Genomic DNA, 24,237 nt, shown 5'->3' on the forward strand with positions numbered 1-24,237 from the left:
TTTGATTTGAAAAAGGTCTGACAGTGCAACAATGCCATCTACAGATATTTGGTAAGTAATGGGTCCCAGGAAATGCTTTTTATAGTTAAATACCTGCTGCCACCATGTGGTATCCTTCAAGAAATACAACTTGAAACAGAGAATTGTTATTTTATTTAATTGAATCTTTATTTAACTAGGCAAGTCAGTTAAGAATAAATTCTTATTTACAATGACCGCCTACCAAAAGGCAAAAGAACTCCTGCTGATATAAAAAAATTATAAAATATAAATATAGGACAAAACACACATCACGACGAGAGACAACACTACATAAAGAGAGAGCTAAGACAACAACATAGCAAGGCAGCAACACATGACAACACAGCATGGTAGCAACACAAAATAACATCAACATGGTAGCAACAGAACATGGTAGCAACACAAAACATGGTACAAACATTATTGGGCACAGACAACAGCACAAAGGGCAAGAAGGTAGAGACAATAACACAAAACACAATGCAGCCACAACTGTCAGTAAGAGTGTCCGTGATTTAGTCTTTGAATAAAGAGATTGAGATAAAACAGAGCGTTGGGGACCTTTAACAGAATGTCACTGGCAGAACGGGTGTTGTATGTGGAGGTTGAGGGCTGCAGTAGATATCTCAGATTGGGGAAGTACAGAGAAATACAGAGAAAAAGTGTGGTTATTTTGTTTCTCCCTATTATTAAAGCGTAAAAAAAATGTATTTTTGAAAAACACTAAACATCTATTTTATATCCTTCTAAAATAAAGGATTCTGTTATAAAGGGGTTACTAGATTATTTAATAAACTAATCTCACAAGTGTATCTGTTCCAAAGACGATACATTGTCAATGATGACGGCAGCATATCAGGGTCACCACAGTTCCCAGATCCTCATTCACTGTGACAGTGCATTTTGAGTGGTGTGAAGCCTGAGCAATAGAATAAGTTGTGGTTTCACATTAATAAATCAACTCATCAGATTTTGTTCAATAGTGGAAACATAAAATGAATAATCATCAATCGTTCAAGCTCTGAATGCTGAAATATACCTTGGTAACCAGTTTATAATAGCAATAAGGCACCTGGGGGGGTTGTTGTAAATGGCCAATACACCACCGCTAAGGACTGTATCCAGGCATTGCCTAAAAACAGCCCTTAGCCATGGTATATTGGCCATATACAAAACGTCCTCGGGCCTAATTGCTAAAGTATAGGCCATATAATGGTTATTGCCTATTGCACCCCAAATACTCAAGCAACTAGGCTATCAGTCAATTCAAGTCTCAAACTACCCAATACTGTGTAGATGACAATGTGAAGTTTTTTACTCGTGAATCCTTCAATTAGACCTAGGCCTACTTATTTTTTTCTTTACTCGTGAAAATGTTTTTGTTCATGTAGTGTATGTCTGCAGAAGCTAACACACAAAAAAATTCTCAACAGTTTTGGCGTGATTATGACCGAACAGCATTGTTTTTCAAAGGAGCTTTTCTTGAGATATTAGCACGAGCGCATTGGCCATCACTAGTGAGTAGCCTATGCTTCATCTTCATCAGTGGGTGAGTCAGTGAAACTAGAAAGTTTATTTTGTAGCCTTTATATCTATATATATATAGATATAAATATACAGTGCATTCAGAAAGTATTCAGACCCTTTCCCTTTTTCCACATTTTGTTACGTTGCAGACTTATTCCAAAATGTATTAAATAAAAAACTTTCCTCATCAATCTACACACAATACCCCATAATGACAAAGCAAAAACAAGTTTTTAGAAATGTTAGCAAATTTATTTAAAATAAAAACAAAAATACTTTATTTACATAAATATTCAGAACCTTTGCGATGAGACTCGAAATTCAGCTCAGGTGCATCCTGTTTCCGTTGATCATCGTTGAGATGTTTCTACAACTTAATTGGAGTCCACCTGTGGTAAATTCAATTGATTGAACGTGATTTGACAGTGCATGTCAGAGCAAAAACCAAGCCATGAGGTTGAAGGAATTGTCCGTAGACCTCCGAGATAGTATTGTGTCAAGGCACAGATCTGGGGAACGGTAACAAAACATTTCTGAAGCATTGAAGGTCCCCAAGAACACAGTGGCCTCCATCATTCATAAATGGAAAACTTTGGAACCACCAAGACTCTACCTACAGCTAGCAGCCTGGCCAAACTGAGCAATTGGAGGAGAAGGGCCATGGTCAGGGAGGTGACCAAGAACCAAATGGTCACTCTGACAGAGCTCCAGAGTTCCTCTGTGGAGATGGGAGAACCTTCCAGAAGGACAACCATCTCTCAGCACTCCACCAATCAGGCCATTATGGTTGAGTGGGTAGACGGAAGCCACTCCTCAGTAAAATGCATATGACAGCACGCTTAGAGTTTGCCAAAAGGCACCTAAAGACCCTCAGACCATGAGAAACAAGATTCTCTGGTTTGATACAACCAAGATGGAACTCTGTGGCCTGAATGCCAAACATCACGAATGGTGGTGGCAGCATCATGCTGTGGGGATTTGTTTCAGTGGCAGGGACTGGGAGACTTGTCAGGATCGAGGGAAAGATGAACAGAGCAAAGTACAGAGAGATCCTTGATGAAAAAATACTCCAGAGTGCTCGGGACCTAAGACTGTGGCGAAGGTTCACCTTCCAACAAGACAACGACCCTAAGCACACAGCCAAGACAATGCAGGAGTGGTATCGGGACAAGTCTCTGAATGTCCTTGAGTGGCCCAGCCAGAGCCAGAGCCTGGACCTGAACCCAATCTAACATCTCTGGAGAGACCTGAAAATAGCTGTGCAGCGACGCTCCCCATCCAACCTGACAGAGCCTGAGAATATCTGCAGAGAAGAATGGGAGAAACTCCCCAAATACAGGTGTGCCATGCTTCTAAAGTCATATCCAAAAAGACTCGAGGCTGTAATTGCTGCCAAAGGTGCTTCAACAAAGTACTGAGTAAATGGTCTGAATACTTATGTAAAAGTGATTTCATCAGTGTGGAATGCTCTATTTTACTATTGCAGCACCCAAAGAAAAGAACACAGTTGCACAGGACTTAAATAGGTAAGACTACAAGGTGTGCATTGAAGAAGTATCGACTGATACTGACTCAATGTATTCGGAGGTAGGCCTATACTCCACCAAAACTCCATTGAGATGTAGGCTATATCGTGGAGTGGAGTTTAGTCAGCTGTGAACGCAGCCCATGCAATACTTTTTCTTTTTTTTTGGAATGTAGTAGGCCTACCCACCGTAGACAACTACATGAGGACACCAAGGTCCGGACCTCAGTAATTTGGGGTCACTTAGAAATGTCCTTATTTTTGAAAGAAAGGCACATTTCCTGTCCATTAAAATAACATCAAATTGATCAGAAATACAGTGTAGACATTGTTAATGTTGTAAATGACTATTGTAGCTGGAAAAGGCAGATTTTTTTATGGAATATCTATATAGGCATACAGAGGCCCATTATCAGCAACCATCACTCCTGTGTTCCAATGGCACGTTGTGTTAGCTAATCCAAATGTATCATTTTAAAAGGCGAATTGACCATTAGAAAACCCTTTTGCAATTATGTTAGCACAGCTGAAAACTGTTGTGCTGATTAAAGAAACAATAAAACTGGCCTTCTTTAGACTAGTTGAGTATCTGGAGCAGCGGGATTTGTGGGTTTGATTACAGGACTAAAATGGCCAGAAACAAAGAACTTTCTTCTGAAACTCGTCAGTCTATTCTTGTTCTGAGAAATTAAGGCTATTCCATGTGAGAAAATGTCAAGAAATTGAGGATCTCGAACAACGCTGTGTACTACTGCCTTCACAGAACAGCGCAAACTGGCTCTAACCAGAATACAAAGAGGAGTGGGAGGCCCCGGTGCACAACTGAGCAAGAGGACAAGTACATTAGAGTGTCTAGATTGAGAGACAGACGCCTCACAAGTTCTCAACTGGCAGCTTCATTAAATAGTACCCACAAAACACCAGTCTCAACGTCAACAATGAAGAGGCGACTCCGGGATGCTGGCCTTCTAGGCAGCCCAAACTCTTGAACGGTAGTGTACAGCAGCCAAGGTGATAATGGCTGGGGTCATTTTTGCTTGTTTTTTCTGTTCTCCAAATATAACTTTTTTATTTGTATAGAAATGTACAAGTTGAAGCTCATTTACTACACTTCTATACAATAAAAAACTTCGGACCTCACAAAAATTCTAACCACTACTACACTGTAGCCTAAGTAGGCCACTGCTGACAGTAATAAGAGAACATTCGGAACCCACTACGGTGTTTCCGGTGCCAAGTTCCTGGTCATGTTGCAGCAGTAGGTAGGAGGGAGATTCAAAGATGTGAGAAGTGTGCAGGAGGGCTTGTGACAAAAGAGTGTGTAGTTTCAGGGAAAAGGCTGGGAGTTTCAAAATAGTAGTGGTGGCCATGTTGCCGGGGATCAGAAATGTCCTGTGCGAGTAAGACAGATTGAAGTTTCCAGGGTGAGAGGAGCGCAGAAAGTGTTACATGCTGAGGCAGTGAGGAAAGTAGAGGATGGTGTGTTAAAGGAATGGGAAAGTAGGTCAGTACAGAGTGACCAGAACAGTTTGTGCTTTAGTAAGGTTGGCTTCTTGGAATTTATTGCTATGGTCATTAATTTTACCGCACAGATGGGAAGGAAGTCCCAGAAGATTGAATAGGTAGTAGCAGAAGCATAGATGTGTTTGGGTATCAGAGATTTTAGTGCAAAAAAACTACAGGGGGTTTTGAGAGAAGGGGTTCCAGCCTCCCAGGCTGATGACCTGCTGTAGGATCTGTTGGGGCCAAAGTATTGGGCAGGGGTGGACGGGTGTGTTGGAGATAGTGGTATATATATATAGATGGGGATGCAATTTCCTATTTTTTTATTTCCCTTTTCTGTGAACAAAATGTGCAATACAATGCACTTTCCAAACTGAAAGGCAGCAATACACAACGAAGCGGCTGTCTGCCAGAAAACCAGACGAAGAAGAAGTAGTGAGACAACTAGATCAAAGGAGACTGCCAAGTTGCGGAAGTGCGCGCTCTGTCTGCAGAGAATGACACCTTGAAATGCATTAGGACCTTGAAGAAACTGGCGTATTACTTAATTATGAGCGCAGCCGGTATCGACCAATAACATGAGTTGGTGTTGTGCTAATGAAAAATATCTGTTCCACTGAACTGACGCCGTTTCGATTTCAGTAGTTACCAGCGTTGTCCTGAACGAGACCAATCGGTATTTCCATGCGTCTGGATTGGTCGGCTGGCGCGTTTCTCGAGTTATGGGCGCATTACAGTCATTATCTGATGAACCCGGATACAGAGAATTGGCAGAGAAGACGGGTTGTGAGTATTACGTTTTTGTTTTTTGTAGTATACGATTACAATTTTGAGAATACGCATTTTTATGGGATTATGTAATCCTGCGCTAAAATGTATCATTATTGTGAAATGAAACGCCCCCACAATAAGTAACCCCATTCTCAATAATAAGTATCTTCATAATACACGTCATCAAGTGTAGCGGTAAGTGTTCTGGGGGCTATTTCCACAGCAGAACAGCATGAGTTATATATTGCTGTAGGCTACAGCACTAGTATGAGTATCTTTCCTGCTAGTTGGCGCCGATGCTGTCAGCGCGCAAAAGGCTTTGACATAACCGGAAAGCTAGTTTCATGTCCACTGTGTCACGAATGTTGAATAAAATTCTATTTGAACTTACTCTGCTGATTGTTTGTCGGGTTGGTTCTTGTATAGTGCGGAATTTGAGACAATATCCACATGAAAGTATAAGTAAACTAACTTTTAAAAGCCTGGTAGTGCGTTCAGATCACCTGAAACATGCGCAGGCAATGCATGCATACTTGTCTAGAGGCCTCCTGTAGACGTTTGTTTACATTGTTTTGCGCATGTGCCAGGGGATATAAATATCAATGGAGGTACCAGTGTTTGGAAAGTCAGTTTAATAATACTTTATTACTTTCCTGTGGATATTTCTGCTCAAATTCCTACCCACAAAAGGACAACCCGCACAGACTACATTTACATTTACATTTAAGTCATTTAGCAGACGCTCTTATCCAGAGCGACTTACAAGTACATACATCCATACTTTTTTTTTGTACTGGCCCCCCATGGGAATCGAACCCACAACCCTGGCGTAGCAAGCGCCATGCTCTACCAACTGAGCCACACGGGGCTACTGGTAGAATACATTGAAATGCAATTGTATTCAGCATTCTGGCTTGTGAGAGGACATTTTCAAATCAAATGTATGGCATTAATCTCAGACTGTGAACCTGAGGTATCACAGTCGGATGATTGTCAGGCATCTAGTAGGTCTACTGCAGTGTCTTTCCTGATACCCTGCAATGAGATGAGCTACCATGTCCATATTAAAAGCAGAACAATGAGAAGACTGTTTGATCAAATATGGAATGTCCTTGTGATTAAAGTCAGATGAAAGAAATGAGACTTGATAATCGTATTAGACCAGATTAATCGCCTATATTTTTTTAAAGCTGCAATATGTAACCTTTTGGGCTACCTGACCAAATTCACATTAACAAATAACTCACATTTCTTTCTCATTGAAAGCAAGTATAAGAAGCGGTAGATCTGTTCTATGTGCACTATTTCTATGCTTCCCAATCTTAAATTTAACTTTTGCATCTTTTACTTTCGGTTTTGTACACTATCTTCAAACAGCTGAAAATACAATATTTTTGGTAATGGAAAATATATTTCACAGCAAATTTAGATGGTAGAATGATTCTCTACACTATACTTTCTTGTTTTGTCACATAAACTGAAATTAGGTGAACTATTAGAATTTTAGCAACCAGGAAATGGTTGCTAAAACGATTAAATCTTAAAACGGCAATTCCACGCCAGTGTAGCCGAAAATAATTTTGTATCGCCAATTGTTCTGGCAATTTTCACGTAGAAACTTCATTGGATATTTGACATGCTTTTTACATTTGTATCACAAACCATTTGTGGATTAAGACCTATACATGTCTCCTGTAACAACATCTTGGTGTCATTATACTTCTTATAGTGTGCTCTGAAATATGGAGTATGTAAAATTTTCATATGAATTTATTCAACACTAAAAATATTAATGTTAATAGATCAAAGTACCCTTTTTGATTTTGTTAATTTCACGACATTGTTTAGAACAAAATACTCTACAAGTATATAACATTTCCATAGTGGGCTCTCTGATTATTCTTAAACTTTGATCAGAGGACATTTTTTGGAAGTTGAAGCTCATTTACTGGATTTCTATACAATAAAATAAAACATTTTTTTTTTAAGTGTTATTTGGAGTACAGCAAAAATGGCTCAAGCCATTATCACCTTTGCTGCTTTAGGTTCATTCACCTCAGTCGATCTACAAACAAATAGCCTATTAGCTTTACAATTTGTAATGTTATAGGCCTACCCCTGGAAGGGGGTAAATATGAGAAATGATTCACAGATAGCATCAGGGATTGTTCAGTCAGTTGTAATGATGAATTGCATAAAATCATATATTCTATACATTGATAGGCTCTCTTCTCTCAAATTACATAGTGTTCACATTTCTATTCCTAGGCATTACTAATCAAGCTCCTAACAAACAGACATCAATGGAGCACACAGATGATTGTATTATTACATTCACATAAATTATTAGAATATTACTTACGATTCTGTATGAATATCATTGATGTAGTGGTAAAAAAAGGTGGGTAATGGGAACTATAAACTCCAGTGGGCGATGGAGATAAGACGAACAACCACCAATATAACAAAAAACAAATGACATTTTTAGAATTGTATTGTTTGCATTTTAATGTCGGCCTATAGGGAAGATGGGCCATGTGGAGATGTTCTTATTGAATTCTTTCAACATGAACAACTCCAAGTTTGGGAACCACTGCTATAACCTCGCTCTCTGCTTGCTTCCTCTCTTTCTCTTCTGCTTCCTCCTGCATGCATTGCAGCCTGACTCAGCCTCACCACTGAGCGCCACATCGCTATCTGTCTCAGTAGGCTACTCTCTGTGAAGCAAAGCTATTATGACAACTCAGTAGCCTATTTTCTGCTCCTGCTGAGGTAGGCTCCGTTTAACGTTAGCTTCTTACTTCATCCTTCTATCTGACAAAGTAATACTAGCCAAAGCCCTTCAACGTCTCTCCCGGCAGCTAGCCACCTGACTGACTGACATACACTATACAGTACCAGTCAAAAGTTTGGACACATCTACTCATTCCAGGGTTTTTCTTTATTTTTACTATTTTCTACATTGTAGAATAATAGTGAAGACATCAACACTATGGAATAACACATATCAAATCATGTAGTAACTAAAAAAGTGTTAAACAAATCAAAATATATTTTATATTTGAGATTCTTCAAAGTAGCTACCCTTTGCCTTTGATAGCTTTGCACACTCTTGGCATTCTCTCAACCAGCTTCACGAGGAATGTTTTTCCAACAGTCTAGAAAGAGTTCCCACATGTGCTGAGAACTTTTTGGCTGCTTTTTTTGTTGTTGTAAAAATTTATGTAACCTTTATTTAACTAGGCGTTGAAGTCATTTAAGAACACATTTTTATTTACAATAACGGCCTACACCGGCCAAACCAGGACGACGCGGGGCCAATTGTGCGACGCCCTATGGGCCTCCCATCATGACCGGTTATGATACAGCCTGGATTCAAACCTTTTCCTTCACTCTTCAGTCCAACTTATCCCAAACCATCTCAATTGGGTTGAGGTCTCGTGATTGTGGAGGCCAGGTCATCTGATGCAGCACCTCATCCCTCTCCTTGGTCAAATAGCTGTAGTGACCATAACATTGTGGCAATAATAAGGAAAGCCGAAGTGCCAAAGGTTGGGCCTAAAATAATTTATAATGTTTGCTCAGGATTCTTTTGTTGAAAATGTATGTTGGTCTGATGTGTATGAGGAGGTGAATCCAGATGCAGCATTGGAAGTATTTGTTAAATTATTAATGCCAATTGTTGAAAAGCATGCACCTGTTAATTAAGAAATGAACTGTGAGAACTGTTAGAGCCCCCTGGATGGATGATGAATTGAAAAATGTTATGGTTCAAAGAAATTATGCAAAAGAGGTGGCAAACAAGTCAGGCTGCTCATCTGATTGGTTGATATACTGTAAACTGAGACATTTTGTGACTTAACTAAAAGAAGAATCAATTATATTTCCAAACAAAGATAAATGACATAAAACACAATGGAAAAAGATTTTGGAGTACCTTAAATGATATAATGGGCAGAAAATACAATTAATCTCCATCGTTCATTTAAGTTGATAGTTAATTTATAACAAAAGCTTTCGATAATGCCAATCGTTTCAATTACTATTTTGCTAGTAAAGTGGAAAAACCCAGAAGTGAAATGAAAACATTAAACAGTGATCCATCATATTTTTGTATAAAATATCTAATAATGAAAGCGAAGGATTGCTGTTTTGATTTAGTCAAGTTAGTGTGGGACAGGTGAAAAAACTATTGTTATCCATCAATAATGACAAGCCACCAGGTATAGACAGCATTGATGGGAAACTATTGAGTATGGTAGCAGAATCTATTGCCACCCCTATTTGCTATATATTTAACCAAAGCCTAAAGGTGTGTGTGTGTGTGTGTGTGTGTGTGTGTGTGTGTGTCCACAGATGTGGAAGTATGCTAACGTAATTCTACTGCCTAAAAATAGTAAAGCACCCTACTGGAGTGATTTAAGGTAGATACTGTATGTATAGGGGTATATGAAAAAATAACAGTGTGTGGGTGTATGTGAGTGCGTGCGTTTGTAGAGTCAGTATAAATGTGTGTGTGTTGGAGTGTCAGTGTGCGTGAGTGTGTAGAATCCTGTCAGTGTGCTAGAGACAGGGAAAAAATAAAATACAAGGGACAGGTAGTCTGTGTAGCTATTTAGCAGTCTTAAGGCTTGGGGATATAAACTGTTCAGGAGCCTGTTTGTGTCAGACTTGATGCACCGGTACCTCTTGCCGTGCGGAAGCAGAGAGAACAGTCTATGGCTTGGGTGGAGTCTTTAATGATTTTTCAGGCCTTCCTTTCACACCGCCTGATAAGAGGTCATGGATGGCAGGGCACTCGGCCCCTGCCATGCACTGGGCTGTCTGTACCACCCTCACATTGCCATGTGATCCAGGACAGTGCTGTTGCCATAACAAGCAGTGATGCAGCCAGTCAGGATGCTCTCAATGGTGCAGCTGTATAACTGTTTGAGGATTTGAGGGCCCACGCCAAAACTTTTCAACCTGTTGAGGGGGAAGCGGCACTGTCGCACCTTCTTCACGACTGTGCGCACGTGTGTGTGAACTATTTTAAGTCCTTAGTGATTTGGACACCATAGAGCTTGAAGCTCTCGACATGCTCCACTTCAGCCCTGTGGATGTGGATGGGGGCATGCTCCCCCCATTTCCTGTAGTCCATGATCAGCTCTTTGGTCTTACTGACGTTGAGGGAGCGGCTGTTGTCCCGGCACCACGCTGCCAGGTCACTGACCTCCTCCCAGTCTCATCGTCGCCAGTGATCAGGCCAACCACTGTCGTGTCTTCAGCAAACTTGATGATGGTGTTGGCGCAATCGTGGGTGAACAGAAGGGGACTAAGCTTACACCACCGTGGGGTAAGCGTGGCAGAGGTGATGTTGCCTACCCTCTTCACCTGGGGTCGGCCATCAGGAAGTCCAGTATCCAGTTGCAGAGAGAGATGTTCAGTCCCAGGGCCCTACGCTTGGTGACGAGCTTGGAGGGGAAAATGGTGTTGAAAGCTTAGCTGTAGTCAATGAACATTATTCTCACATAGGTATTCCTCTTTTCTAGGTGGGTGAGGGCAGTGTGGAGTGTAATTGACATTGTGTCATCTATGTGGAGAATCCATCAAGTTCCAAGCGAAAGTGATGGATTATAGTATATTAAAAATACACAAAAGCATCTATGAAATGTCAATGGAAGAGGTATTCAAAATAAACAAAAGGCCTATATCTACCAGTGGAAGGATAGTTAAGATATTTCAAGGACTTTTCACACTTGAGTACAGGTTCAGATCAAGGAAAGCATAAACATTCAGATTTTGTATTTTTCAACACTACAGAAAGTCAAATTATTCAGTGTACCATTTTCGCTTTCATTGAAAGCTTACAACCAAATTGTAAGTTTGTTCTTGTCTGAAAGCAATTTTTCAGAAAAGCAGGGAGTATTACAGTTACGAGAGTCCCATTGGTAGCAAATCCGCAATCAGAGATAATCCATGTTATAGAATGGAGGAAGAGGTGGCTGGTTCTCCCTTGGCCTTAATCTTGCCAGGACTCCCCTCTCTTGCCTCTGTAACGCCGGCATTTCCTTTTGGATACCCCGAAAATTGGGGTAGAGCACTCACCTTGTACTGCGCTGACTCCGATGACAGGTGATTGGTTAAAATAAATGGATAATAAGATGATAGTTGAAGCTGTATTGTTAGATTTCTTTTAGTTATGAGAAATATTACTGTGATGAAGATTCCAGATTGTCTGCACAATCAAATAATATTCAGCTTAGACACGCATACATACCCCACAAGACATGCCATCAGGGGTTTCTTCAGTCCCCAAGTCCAAAACGAGTTCATGACAATGCACTGTATTATACAGAGCCATGATCGCATCGAACTCCCTTCCAACTCAAGCAAACAGCAGAATTACCTTAAAAAATAATAACTATTATTATTTTAATAATGAATTATATCTCATGGAACGGTGGGGACAGTGAGGGGACAAACACAGACACACTCTAACACACAATTATTGTTGTATTGTTTGTATATCGTTGTATTTTAAATTTGTGTGACTGTCCTTGTGTATCAGTGTTTTGTTGCATGTCATGTTTTGTGTTTTTTGTGAACCCCAGGAAGAGTAGCTGCTGCTTCTGCAAAAGCTAATGGGGATCCAAATAAACAAATAACAGTGTAGGCCTAACTGAGCCACAATGAATAATAGATTAGATACTTTGTATATAGCTTCAGAAAAACATGCAAGCAATGAGGCCGTGAACAGACCTTTTTTCTTCACCATCTCTATTGTCTGAAATCCCCACCCTCAGTGAGTTTCCTCATACCACTGGTAATCCAATATTAGATCTTCACATACTGGTATGCCCATACAATATACCTAGGAATGTATCACATGCGGCTGGTCGCCCCCTAATTGGGGAGGACGGACTCATAGTAATGGCTAGAATGGATTGAATGGAATGGTAAATAACTCATCCAAGATATGGTTGATACCATTCCATTCACTCTGTTCCAGCCGTTATTATGAGCTGTCCTTCCCTCGGCCTCTTTTTCACACACTGAAACACTCACTCACTCTCACACACACACACTCTTATTTCAAATATTGTGGCGATTAGATAGATAGATATCAGTCCTTGTTTGAATGCATTTGAATACTTTGAGCTCATCATTACATGTAATACACAGTTTAATACACATTTATTACAGTCTCTCTAAACTACGATGAGAGAATGCAATGTGAAATCGTTTTTACATTTGAATATACAAATCCACTGGCATCAACTAAAAATAGATGCTGAATACACATTCAGCCCTACTCTCTGCTTATACTGTGTGTGTGTGTGTATACAGTGTTAGTCCTGAGGATGTCAAATTAGGCAAACTGAATGATAAATTAGACATGACAACAAGACACAAACATAAATTGTAGTTGGCAAAAGTTAAAAAACAATGTTCCGTTAACATCATTACTCTGCAATCCAAAAATGGTTTCCTGCTCATTCAGTGTTAACTGATGTGCTGCCTGGCATTTTGCTAATAAGAGGCCTCTTGACGTTACGTGTTCTCCTTCATCCATGTATGTCTCTAACCTGCTGTGATAGGATGTCCCTCTCTGTCTTGGACTCATGACAGTCCTTTTTTTGTTCCTCAGTTTCCTTAGAGCAAATTGGAATCCTGCACAAAAGATTCAAGCAGTTGTGCCACAATGAAGACATGCTGAGGTAGGACTCCCTAATAATGTTTGACATTCATACACTCTGTAAAGGCCCATTCTAACACACTTTATTTTTAACTTGTGCTGTTACTATGGGGACACACATGGGTGTATCCTGGCATAATACATTTCTGGTGAAGTGGTTCTTCCCATTTCTTTATAATAAACTAGCCTAACAGGTTTTGGTTTGGCTTTTGTTTAGCAAGATGTTATAAGTGACCAGCTTCCTGGTGCACACCTTTTAATTATCTCCTTGTCTTTTCACTTGTAGGAGAGCTGACCTCGACACAATTCCAGACCTGGCATGCAATCCAATCCGCACCCAAATTATAGAGGCCTTCTTTGACAAAAGGTAGAATCCTGCACAAAAGATGTTCCCGTTAAGTACCTCAATAAGTACAAGACTGAGGGCTCTATTTTAACAAACCAAACGCAAAGTAAATCTTAGCTCACTTGCGCGGCGCAATTGAGTGGTTGTGTGTCTGAAATATTTGGGCTATTTTGACAGCGGGAAAAATGGGCGTAACACCTGGTGTTAGCGTAAAGAGGCAGGCTTTCTTTGAATTAATATAAATTGTTGGTGTGAAGAGGGCTTGATCACTCACTGGCCAATGAAAACCTGCTCTAACACTTTTTATGTGGTTGCTTCAACTTGTAACAAGATTTGTAAATGTTATAATAAGATTAGTCTACCTTTGACGTTGATATGGCGAAGTAGAATTGTAAAGGCAAAGAAACAGGCATTTATCAATAGTTGATTCCACACCACGGACAGCGATTGGAATTCCTGCAATTTGACATTCAGATCCAACAGATGACAGTAGAAGATGCTTTTTCTTTTTATATAAATGAAAAACAGTAATTAGACTTTAACAACTTGATGTTTCTAAATAGGCGTATTTCATTCAATGGGCATCGCGCATAATGAGTCCAACGTTTCACAGGAGCTGGTTATAAATAATATCCATAGCCTATAATGAGACTTTGGGGTTTCAAGACACATTGGGTTTTTTAGACACCATTTCAGGGCTCGACATTAACGCAACTCCGGTAAATAAAAATGTTGGACAAGAAGAATATAGATTTAAGTGATCCGAATGGACAAGTAAAAGAAGAAAAGCGTGTCGACTGTTTTTGCTGCTCCCAAAAGTGCTATTTTAATATAACATTGGGGATAGGCTATTATATTAATTAGTCTACTGTGTGCCTCCGCTGGCAAGATCCATGCCATAACCAACTAAATAAATATCCCCACTAGCGTTGCCTGAAATGTGCCCTTTTGCGCATGTTTTTTAAGGGCACACCTCAGATATTTCTTACCCTCCCACCTCAACGCAAGCGAGCTGATATTAGACACGTCAATTACCAATCCTGGCGCAAGGTTTGGAAAATAGCAGAGCGCCAGCTTTAACAAATCGAAATTGCTAACGAGCGTGCGTTTGACAATTGGGCTGGCTTAACCAGTCGAAAATAGTACCCCAAAAAGTGAACTTCTCAAGATGCTCCTAGGTTATAGCTATCTACCTACATAGTGTGATTTTCATTAAACAGTAGGTTTGGTGGTGCCTCACAGATGTCAAATGTCAGCCTCATCTAGAAACAACCCCTAGCCTTTAGCCCCTCGCCATTAGCCACTACCACCTAGCACTTGTGTAGACCGGAAAGGTTTGAATATTAAGTTTCTTTCCAAAATGATATAATCCATTTTCAGAAATCTTGATAAATTAGCTTTTATTGTTTTAAAGAACTTATGAAAGAGTGAAAAAAAAAAAAAAAACGAATCATGGCATAGTGTTGCTCAATGACAGATAGGCATGAATTTATCTTCAATCACTTGATGGTTTCATTTCAGAGACAAATAATAATGTTTTTTCAGCAAAACGAAAGTATACAAAATATTAAGAAAACTTCCTCTTTCCATGACAGACTGACCAGGTGTATCCAGGTGAAAGCTATGAGCACTTATTGATGTCACTTGCTAAATCCACTTCAATCAGTGTAGATTAAGGGAAGGAGACAGGTTAAAGAAGGATTTTTAAGCATTGAAACAATTGAGAAATGGATTGTGTGCCATTCAGAGGGTGAATGGGCAAGACAAAAGATTTAAGTGTCTTTGAACGGGGTATGGTAGTAGGTGCCAGGCACACTGGTATGTGTCAAGAACTGCAATGCTGCTGGGTTTTTCACACAACATTTTCCTGTGTGTATCAAGAATGGTCCACCACCCAAAGGACATCAAGCCAACTCGACACAGCTGTGGGAAGCATTGGAGTCAAAATGTCCAGCATCCCTATGGAACGCTTTGGGGGGGGGGGGGGGGGGGGACAATTCAATATTAGGAACGTCTCATTCCAAATTCATGGGCATTAATATGGCGTTGGTCCCCCCATTTTCTGCTATAACAGCCTTAACTCTTCTGGGAAGGCTTTCCACTAGAGGTTGGAAAATTGCTGCGGGGACTTGCTTCCATTCAGCCACGAGCGTTAGTAAGGTCGGGCACTGATGTATGTTGATTAGGTCTGGCTCGCAGTCGGCGTTCCAATTCATCTCAAAGGTGTTTGATGGGGTAGAGGTCAAGGCTTTGTGCAGGCCAGTGAAAGGTCTTCCACACCAATCTCCACAAACCATTTCTGTATAGACCTAATTTTGTGCTTGGGGGCATTGTCATGCTGAAACAGGAAAGGGCCTTCCACAAAGTTGGAAGTACAGAATCGTCTAGAATGTCATTGTATGCTGTAGTGTTAAGATTTCCCTTCACTGGAACTAAGGGGCGTGGCCGAACCATGAAAAACAGCCCCAGACCATTATTCCTCCTCCACCAAACTTTACAGTTGGCACTATGCATTCAGGCAGGTAGCGTTCTCCTGGCATCCGCAAAACCCAGATTCGTCCGTCGGACTGCCAGATGGTGAAGCGTGATTCATCACTCCAGAGAATGTGTTTCCACTGCTCCAGAGTCCAATGGTGGCAAGCTTTACACCACTCCAGCCGACGCTTGTTATTGTGCAATGTGACTTTAGGCATGGCACTTCAACACTTGGCGGTTCCTTCCTGTGAGCTTGTGTGGCCTACCACTTTGTGGCTGAGCCGTTGTTCCTAGATGTTTCCACTTCACAATAACAACACTTACAGTTGACCGGGGCAGCTCAAGCAGGGCAGACAGTTGACAAACTGACTTATTGGAAAGGTGGCATCCTATGACGGTGCCATGTTGAAATTCACTGAGCTCTTCATTAAGGCCATTCTACTGCCAATGTTTTATCTATGGAGATTGCATGGCTGTGTGATCGATTTGATACACCTGGGTGTGGCTGATATAGCCGAATCAACTAATTTGAAGGGGTGTCCACATACTATTGTGTATATGCAGTGGGGCAAAAAAGTATTTAGTCAGCCACCAATTGTGCAAGTTCTCCCACTTCAAAAGATGAGAGAGGCCTGTAATTTTCATCATAGGTACACTTCAACTATGACAGACAAAATGAGAAGAAAAAAAATCCAGAAAATCACATTGTAGGATTTTTATGAATTTATTTGCAAATTATGGTGGAAAATAAGTATTTGGTCAATAACAAAAGTTTATCTCAATACTTTGTTATATACCCTTTGTTGGCAATGACAGAGGTCAAACGTTTTCTGTCAGTCTTCACAAGGTTTTCACACACTGTTGCTGGTATTTTGGCCCATTCCTCCATGCAGATCTCCTCTAGAGCAGTGATGTTTTGGGGCTGTTGCTGGGCAACACGGACTTTCAACTCCCTCCAAAGATTTTCTATGGGGTTGAGATCTGGAGACTGGCTAGGCCACTCCAGGACCTTGAAATGCTTCTTACGAAGCCACTCCTTCGTTGCCCGGGCGGTGTGTTTGGGATCATTGTCATGCTGAAAGACCCAGCCACGTTTCATCTTCAATGCCCTTGCTGATGGAAGGAGGTTTTCACTTAAAATCTCACGATACATGGCCCCATTCATTCTTTCCTTTACACGGATCAGTCGTCCTGGTCCCTTTGCAGAAAAACAGCCCCAAAGCATGATGTTTCCACAACCATCCTTCACAGTAGGTATGGTGTTCTTTGGATGCAACTCAGCATTCTTTGTCCTCCAAACACGACGAGTTGAGTTTTTACCAAAAAGCTCTATTTTGGTTTCATCTGACCATATGACATTCTCCCAATCTTCTTCTGGATCATCCAAATGCTCTCTAGCAAACTTCAGACGGACCTGGACATGTACTGGCTTAAGCAGGGGGACACGTCTGGCACTGCAGGATTTGAGTCCCTGGCGGCGTAGTATGTTACTGATGGTAGGCTTTGTTACTTTGGTCCCAGCTCTCTGCAGGTCATTCACTAGGTCCCCCCGTGTGGTTCTGGGATTTTTGCTCACCGTTCTTGTGATAATTTTGACCCCACGGGGTGAGATCTTACGTGGAGACCCAGATCGAGGGAGATTATCAGTGGTCTTGTATGTCTTACATTTCCTAATAATTGCTCCCACAGTTGATTTCTTCAAACCAAGCTGCTTACCTATTGCAGATTCAGTCTTCCCAGCCTGGTGCAGGTCTACAATTTTGTTTCTGGTGTCCTTTGACAGCTCTTTGGTCTTGGCCATAGTGGAGTTTGGAGTGTGACTGTTTGAGGTTGTGGACAGGTGTCTTTTATACTGATAACAAGTTCAAACAGGTGCCATTAATACAGGTAACGAGTGGACAGAGGAGCCTCTTAAAGAAGAAGTTGCAGGTCTGTGAGAGCCAGAAATCTTGCTTGTTTGTAGGTGACCAAATACTTATTTTCCACCATAATTTGCAAATAAATTCATTAAAAATCCTACAATGTGATTTTCTGGATTTTTTTCCTCATTTTGTCTGTCATAGTTGAAGTGTACCTATGATGAAAATTACAGGCCTCTCTCATCTTTTGAAGTGGGAGAACTTGCACAATTGTTGGCTGACTAAATACTTTTTTGCCCCACTGTATAGTGTATCTGCCTTAGGGTCATTGTCATGTTGGAAGGTGAACCTTCTCCACAGTCTGAGGTCCAAACCGCTCTAGAGCAGTTTTTAATCAAGGATCTCTCTGTGCTTTGCTCTGTTCATCTTTCCCTCAATCAAATCAAATTGTATTTGGCACATGTGCCAAATACAACAGTTGTAGACCTTATTGTGAAATTCTTACTTACAAGCCCTTTAAGATATACTTCTCCTTAATGTGTCAGATTTCAAAAAAGCTTTATGGCAAAAGCACACCATGCAATAATCTGAGTACAGCACTCAGGCACCAAAACAAGCCATACAGATACCCACCATGTTGTGGAGTCAACAAAAATCAGAAATAGCATTATAAATATTCACTTACCTTTGATGATCTTCATCATCACCCCCAGGAATCCCAGTTCCACAATAAATGTTTGTTTTGTTCGATTAATTCATGTCCAAATACCTCCTTTTCGTTTGTGCGTTTCGTACACTAATCCAAATGCACAACGCGTGAGCACTAAGTCCAGACGAAAAGTCAAAAAAGTTATATTACAGTTTGTAGAAACATGTCAAACGATGTATAGAATCAATCTTTAGGATGTTTTTATCATAAATCTTCAATAATGTTTCAACCGGACAATTCCTTTGTCTTTAGAAATGAAAAGGAACAGAGCTCGCTCTCACGGCCGCGCGCTTGACTTAGCTCCCGGCATTCTGCCAGACCCCAGGTACAAACAGCTCTTATTCGCTCCCCCTTCACAGTAGAAGCCTGAAACAAGGTTCTAAAGACTGTTGACATCTAATGGAAGCCTTAGGAAGTGCAATCGGACCAAATTTACACTGTATTTTGGATAGATAAAGACTTGAAAACCTACAGACCTCAGATTTCCCACTTCCTGGTTGGTTTTTTTTCTCAGGTTTTTGCCTGCCATATGAGTTATGTTATACTCACAGACATCATTCAAACAGTTTTAGAAACTTCAGTGTTTTCTATCCAAATCTACTAATAATGTGCATATCTTAGCTTCTGGGCAGGCAGTTTACTCTGGGCACGCTTTTCATCCGAATGTGAAAATAGCACCCCCAGCCATAAGTTAACCAGCAATGCAGTTGAAGAAATTGACTTAAGAAAATATTTACTAAAAAAAGTAAAATAAACGTTTTTTATAAAAGTCTTCACAATAGAATTACATAACAATAATGTGCGGTAGCAGAGAGAACAGTCTAAGACTTTGGTCACAGGAGTTTTCAACAAAAAAAAATTGACGCCGCCTAGTATATAGGTCCTGGATGGCAGGAAGCTTGGCCCCAGTGATGTATAGGGCTGTACGCACTACCATCTGTAGCGCCTTACGGTTGGATGCCGAGCAGTTGCCATAACAGACGGTGACGCAACCGGTCAGGATGCTCTCTGGTGCAGCTGTGGAACTTTTAGAGGATCTGATTCATGCCAAATCTTTTCAGTCTCCTGAGGGGGAATATGTGTTGTCATGCCCTCTTCACTATTGTCTTGGTGTGTTTGGACCATGATAGTTTGTTGATTAACTTGAACCTCTCCAATGCAGCACAACAATGTTAATGGGGGCCTGTTCGGCCCTTCTTTTCCTGTAGTCCACGATCAGCTCCTTTGTCTTGCTCACATTGAGGGAGAGGTGGTTGTCCTGACTCCACACTGCCAGGTCTCTGACCTCCTCCCTATAGGCTGTCTCATCACTGTTGGTGATCAGGCCTACCGCTGTTGTGTCGTCAGCAAACTTAATGATGGTGTTGGAGTCGTGTTTGGCCACGCAGTCGTGGGTGAACGGAGAGTACAGGAGGGAACTAGGCATGCACCTCTGAGGGGCCCCGGTGTTGAAGATCAGCATGGCAGATGTGTTGTTGCCTCCCCTTACCACGTGGGGGTGGCACGTCAGGAAGTTCAGGATCCAGTTGCAGAGGGAGGTGTTTAGTCCCAGGGTCCTTAGCTTAGTGATGAGCTTTGAGGGCACTATGGTGTTGAACGCTGAGCTGTAGTCAATGAATAGCATTCTCACATACTGTAGGTGTTCCTTTTGTCCAGGTGTGAAAGGACAGTGTGGAGTGCGATTGAGATTGCGTCATATGTGGGTCTGTTTTAGGTGGTATGCGAATTGGAGTGGGTCGAGGGTTTCCGGGATGATGGTGTTGATGTGAACCATGACCAGCCTTTCAAAGCACTTCATGGCTACCGATGTGAGTGCTACGGGCTGTAGCAATTTAGGCAGGTTACCTTCGCTTCCTTGGGCACAGGGACTATGGTGGTCTGCCTGAAACATGTAGGTATTACAGACTAGGTCAGGGAGAGGTGGAAAATGTCAGTGAAGACACTTGCCAGTTGGTCCGCTTATGCTCTGAGTACACGCCCTGGTAATCCATCTGGCTCCACAGCCTTGTGAATGTTGATTTCTTTAAATGTCTTGCCCACATCAGCTACGAAGAGCGTGATCACACAGTCGTCCGGAACAGTTGGTGCTCTCGTGCACGCTTCAGTGTTGCTTGCCTCGAAACGAGCATAAAAGGAATTTAGCTCGTCTGGTAGGCTTGTGTTACTGGGCATCTCGCGGCTGGGTTTCCCTTTTGAAGTCCGTAATAGTTTGCAAGCCCTGTCACATCCGACGAGTGTCAGAGCCAGTGTAGTAGGATTCAAACTTAGTCCTGTATTAATGCTTTGCCTGTTTGATGGTTCGTCTGAGGGCATAGTGGGATTTCTAATAAGCGTCCGGATTAGTCTCCCGCTCCTTGAAAGTGGCAGCTCTAGCCTTTAGCTCGGTGTGGATGTTGCCTGTAATCCATAACTTCTGGTTGGGATATGTATGTAGTCACTGTGGGGACGATGTCGTCGATGCACTTATTGATGATGCCGGTGACTGTGGTGGTATACTCCTTAATGCCATTGGATGAATCACGGAACGTATTCCAGTCTGTGCTAGCAAAACAGTCCTGTAGCGTAGCATCCGTGTCATCTGACCACTTCTGTATTGAGCGAGTCACTGGTACTTTCTGCTTTAGTTTTTGCTTGTAAGCACGAATTAGGAGGATAGAATTGTGGTCAGATTTGCCAAATGGAGGGCAAGGGAGAAATTTGTATGCGTCTCTGTGTGGAGTAAAGGTGCAAAAACATTTTTGTCTCTTGTTGGACATGTGATATACTGGTATAAATTATGTAAAATGGATTTAAGTTTGCCTGCATTAAATTCCTCGGCCACTAGGAGTGCCTCTTCTGAATGAGCATTTTCTTGTTTGCTTTTGACTTTATACAGCTCGTTGAGTGTGGTCTTAGTGCCAGCATCGGTTTGGGGTGGTAAATAGACGGCTACTAATAATATAGATGATAACTCTCTTGGTAGATAGTGTGGTCTACAGTTTATCATGAGGTACTCTACCTCAGGCAAGCAATACCTCGAGACTTCTTTAGTATTAGACATCGCGCACCAGCAGTTATTGACAAATGGACAATCACCCCCGCCCCTTGTCTTAACAGACATAGCTGCTCTGTCCTGCCCATGCACGGAAAACCCAGCCAGCTCAATATTATTTGTGTCGGTGGTATTTGGTATTTTATTAGGATCCCCATTAGCTGTTGCAAAAGCAGCAGCTACTCTTCCTAGGGTCCACACAAAACATGAAACATAATACAGAATGACATAATACAGAACATCACAAGAACAGCTCAAGGACAGAACTACATACATTTTTAAAAAGGCATACGTAGTCTACATATCAATGCATACACACAAACTATCTAGGTCCAATACACACAAACTATCTAGGTCCAATACACACAAACTATCTAGGTCCAATACACACAAACTATCTAGGTCCAATAGGGGGGAGGCATTGTGCCGCGAGGTGTTGCTTTATCTGTTTTTTGAAACCAGGTTTGCTGTTTATTTCAGCAATATGAGATGGAAGGAAGTTCCATGCAATAAGGGCTCTATATAATATTGTACGCTTTCTTGAATTTGTTCTGGATTTGGGGACTATGGAAAGACCCCTGGTGGCATGTATGGTGGGAGAAGTGTGTGTGTCAGAGCTGTGTAAGATGGCTATGCGAACAATTTGGGATTTTCAACACATTAATGTTTCTTTTAAAAAGAAGTGATGCAGTCAGTCTCTCCTCAACTCTTAGCCAAGAGAGACTGACATGCATAGTATTAATATTAGCCCTCTGATTACAATTAAGAGCAAAACGTGCCGCTCTGTTCTGGGCCAACTGCAGCTCAATTAGGTCTTTCCTTGCCGCACTGGACCACACAACTGGACAATAATCAAGATTAGACAAAACTAGAGCCTGCAGAACTTGCTTTTTGGAGTGTGGTGTCAAAAAAGCAGAGCATCTCTTTATTACGGCTAGACCTCTCCCCATCTTTGCAACCATTGAATCTATATGTTTTGACCATGACAGCTTACAATCTAAGGTAACGCCAAGTAATTTAGTCTCCTCAACTTGTTCAACAGCCACACCATTCATTACCGGATTAGACTGGATCATAAGATATTACAGTATTTAATGTCCAGTTGGTAGGATAGTCTCGACCGTAGTTCATCAAGTTTGTTTTCCAGTGATTGATCGTTGGCCAATTAGACTCCTGAACAGGTAATCAAATGGCTAACCGGGCTATCTGCAATGTGTCCCGCCACCCACCACCCGCCAACCCCTCTTTAACGCTACTGCTACTCTTTGTTCATCATATATGCATAGTCACTTTAACCATATCTACATGTACATACTACCTCAATCAGCCTGACTAACCGGTGTCTGTATGTAGCCTCGCTACTGTATATAGCCTCGCTACTGTTATTTTTCACTGTCTTTTTACTGTTGTTTTATTTCTTTACTTACCTATTGTTCACCTAATACATTTTTTGCACTATTAGTTAGAGCCTGTAAGTAAGCATTTCACTGTAAGGTCTACACCTGTTGTATTCGGCGCACTTGACAGATACACTTTGATTTGAATCGATGGTAGTGGTGATTTACTCACTCTCCTCCGAATCCTCACAAGGCATCCCCACCTCCTCCCTCTGTATCTCTGCATTTTCTTCACGCGAATGACAGAGATTTGGGCCTGGTCTCAGGAAAGTAGCATATCCTTCGCATCAGACTCATTAAAGAAAATATTTTAGTCTAATTCGAGGTGAGTAATCACTGTTCTGGTGTCTGGAAGCTCTTTTCAGTTGTGAGACAGTAGCAGCAACTTTATGTACAAATAAGTTACAAACAATGCGAAAAAACACAATAGCTCAGTTGGTTAGGAGCCCTTAAAACGGCAGCTATCCCCTCCGACAGCTATATATCATTATATCCTGACTAGTCTCCAAAGGTCCTGCCGCTGAAAAACATCCCCACAACAAAGGGCTACCCAGACCCCTCTTTTACGCTGCTACTCTCTGTTCATTATCTATGCATAGTCACTTTAACTCTACCTACATGTACATATTACCTGAATTACCTTGACTAACCAGTGCCCCCGCACATTGACTCTGTACTGGTACATCCCTGTATATAGCCTTGCTATGGTTCTTTTACTGCTGCTCTTTAATTACTTGTTACTTTTATTTTCTATTTATCAATTTTTTTACCTAAACAACAATGCAGTTTTCAGAAAAATAAGTGTTAAGGGCTTGTAAGTAAGCATTTCACTGTAAGGTCTACACCTGTTGTATTCGGCGCACGTGACAAATAAACTTTTATTTGATTTGATCGCCATGTAGCACTCACTTCTGTCATCATTTTTGAGAGGCTAGTTATGGACCCGAGCATTCTGGCAGGCTGTATCACCGTCAGATACGGCAAATGCACCACCTACATCTGCAGGGATCTCCAGAGGGTGGTGCGGTCAGTCCAACGCATCACCGGGGGCACACTGCCTGCCCTCCTGGACATCTACAGCACCTGGTGCCACAGGAAAGCCAAGAAGCTCATCAAGGACATCAGCCACCTGAGCCACGGCTTGTTCACCCCGCTACCATCTAGAAGGCGGAGACAGGACAGGTGCATCAAAGCTGGGACCGAGAGACTTTGAAACAGCTTCGATCTCCAGGCCATCAGACTGTTAAACAGTCATCACTAGCCGTCCTCCGCACCGGTACCCTGCCCTGAACCTTAGACACTGTCACTAGCCGGTTACCACCCGGTACTCAACCCTGCACCTTAAAGAATGCTGGCCTATGTACAGTGCATTCGAGAAGTATTCAGACCCCTTGA

At 41.6% G+C, this 24,237-nt stretch overlaps 1 protein-coding gene across 2 annotated transcripts in view; it reads left to right on the forward strand.

The window, feature by feature from the left end:
- Window positions 1-4,843: 4,843 nt before the first annotated feature.
- LOC129814429 (calcineurin B homologous protein 3-like) overlaps window positions 4,844-24,237 on the forward strand; it is a 28,685-nt gene continuing 9,291 nt past the window's right edge. The window contains exons 1-4 of one of the 2 annotated variants that reach the window (XM_055867548.1): window positions 4,846-5,362; window positions 8,008-8,119; window positions 12,978-13,047; window positions 13,312-13,392. In XM_055867548.1, the coding sequence (XP_055723523.1) occupies window positions 13,040-13,047; window positions 13,312-13,392 (89 nt within the window). In that variant the 5' untranslated portion in view covers window positions 4,846-5,362; window positions 8,008-8,119; window positions 12,978-13,039. Of the gene's footprint in view, window positions 5,363-8,007; window positions 8,120-12,977; window positions 13,048-13,311; window positions 13,393-24,237 lie in introns of both variants that reach the window. The other variant, XM_055867539.1, reaches the window with a different exon arrangement.

This window comes from Salvelinus fontinalis, chromosome 2 (assembly GCF_029448725.1).
Source record: "Salvelinus fontinalis isolate EN_2023a chromosome 2, ASM2944872v1, whole genome shotgun sequence".
Lineage (NCBI taxonomy): Eukaryota > Metazoa > Chordata > Actinopteri > Salmoniformes > Salmonidae > Salvelinus > Salvelinus fontinalis.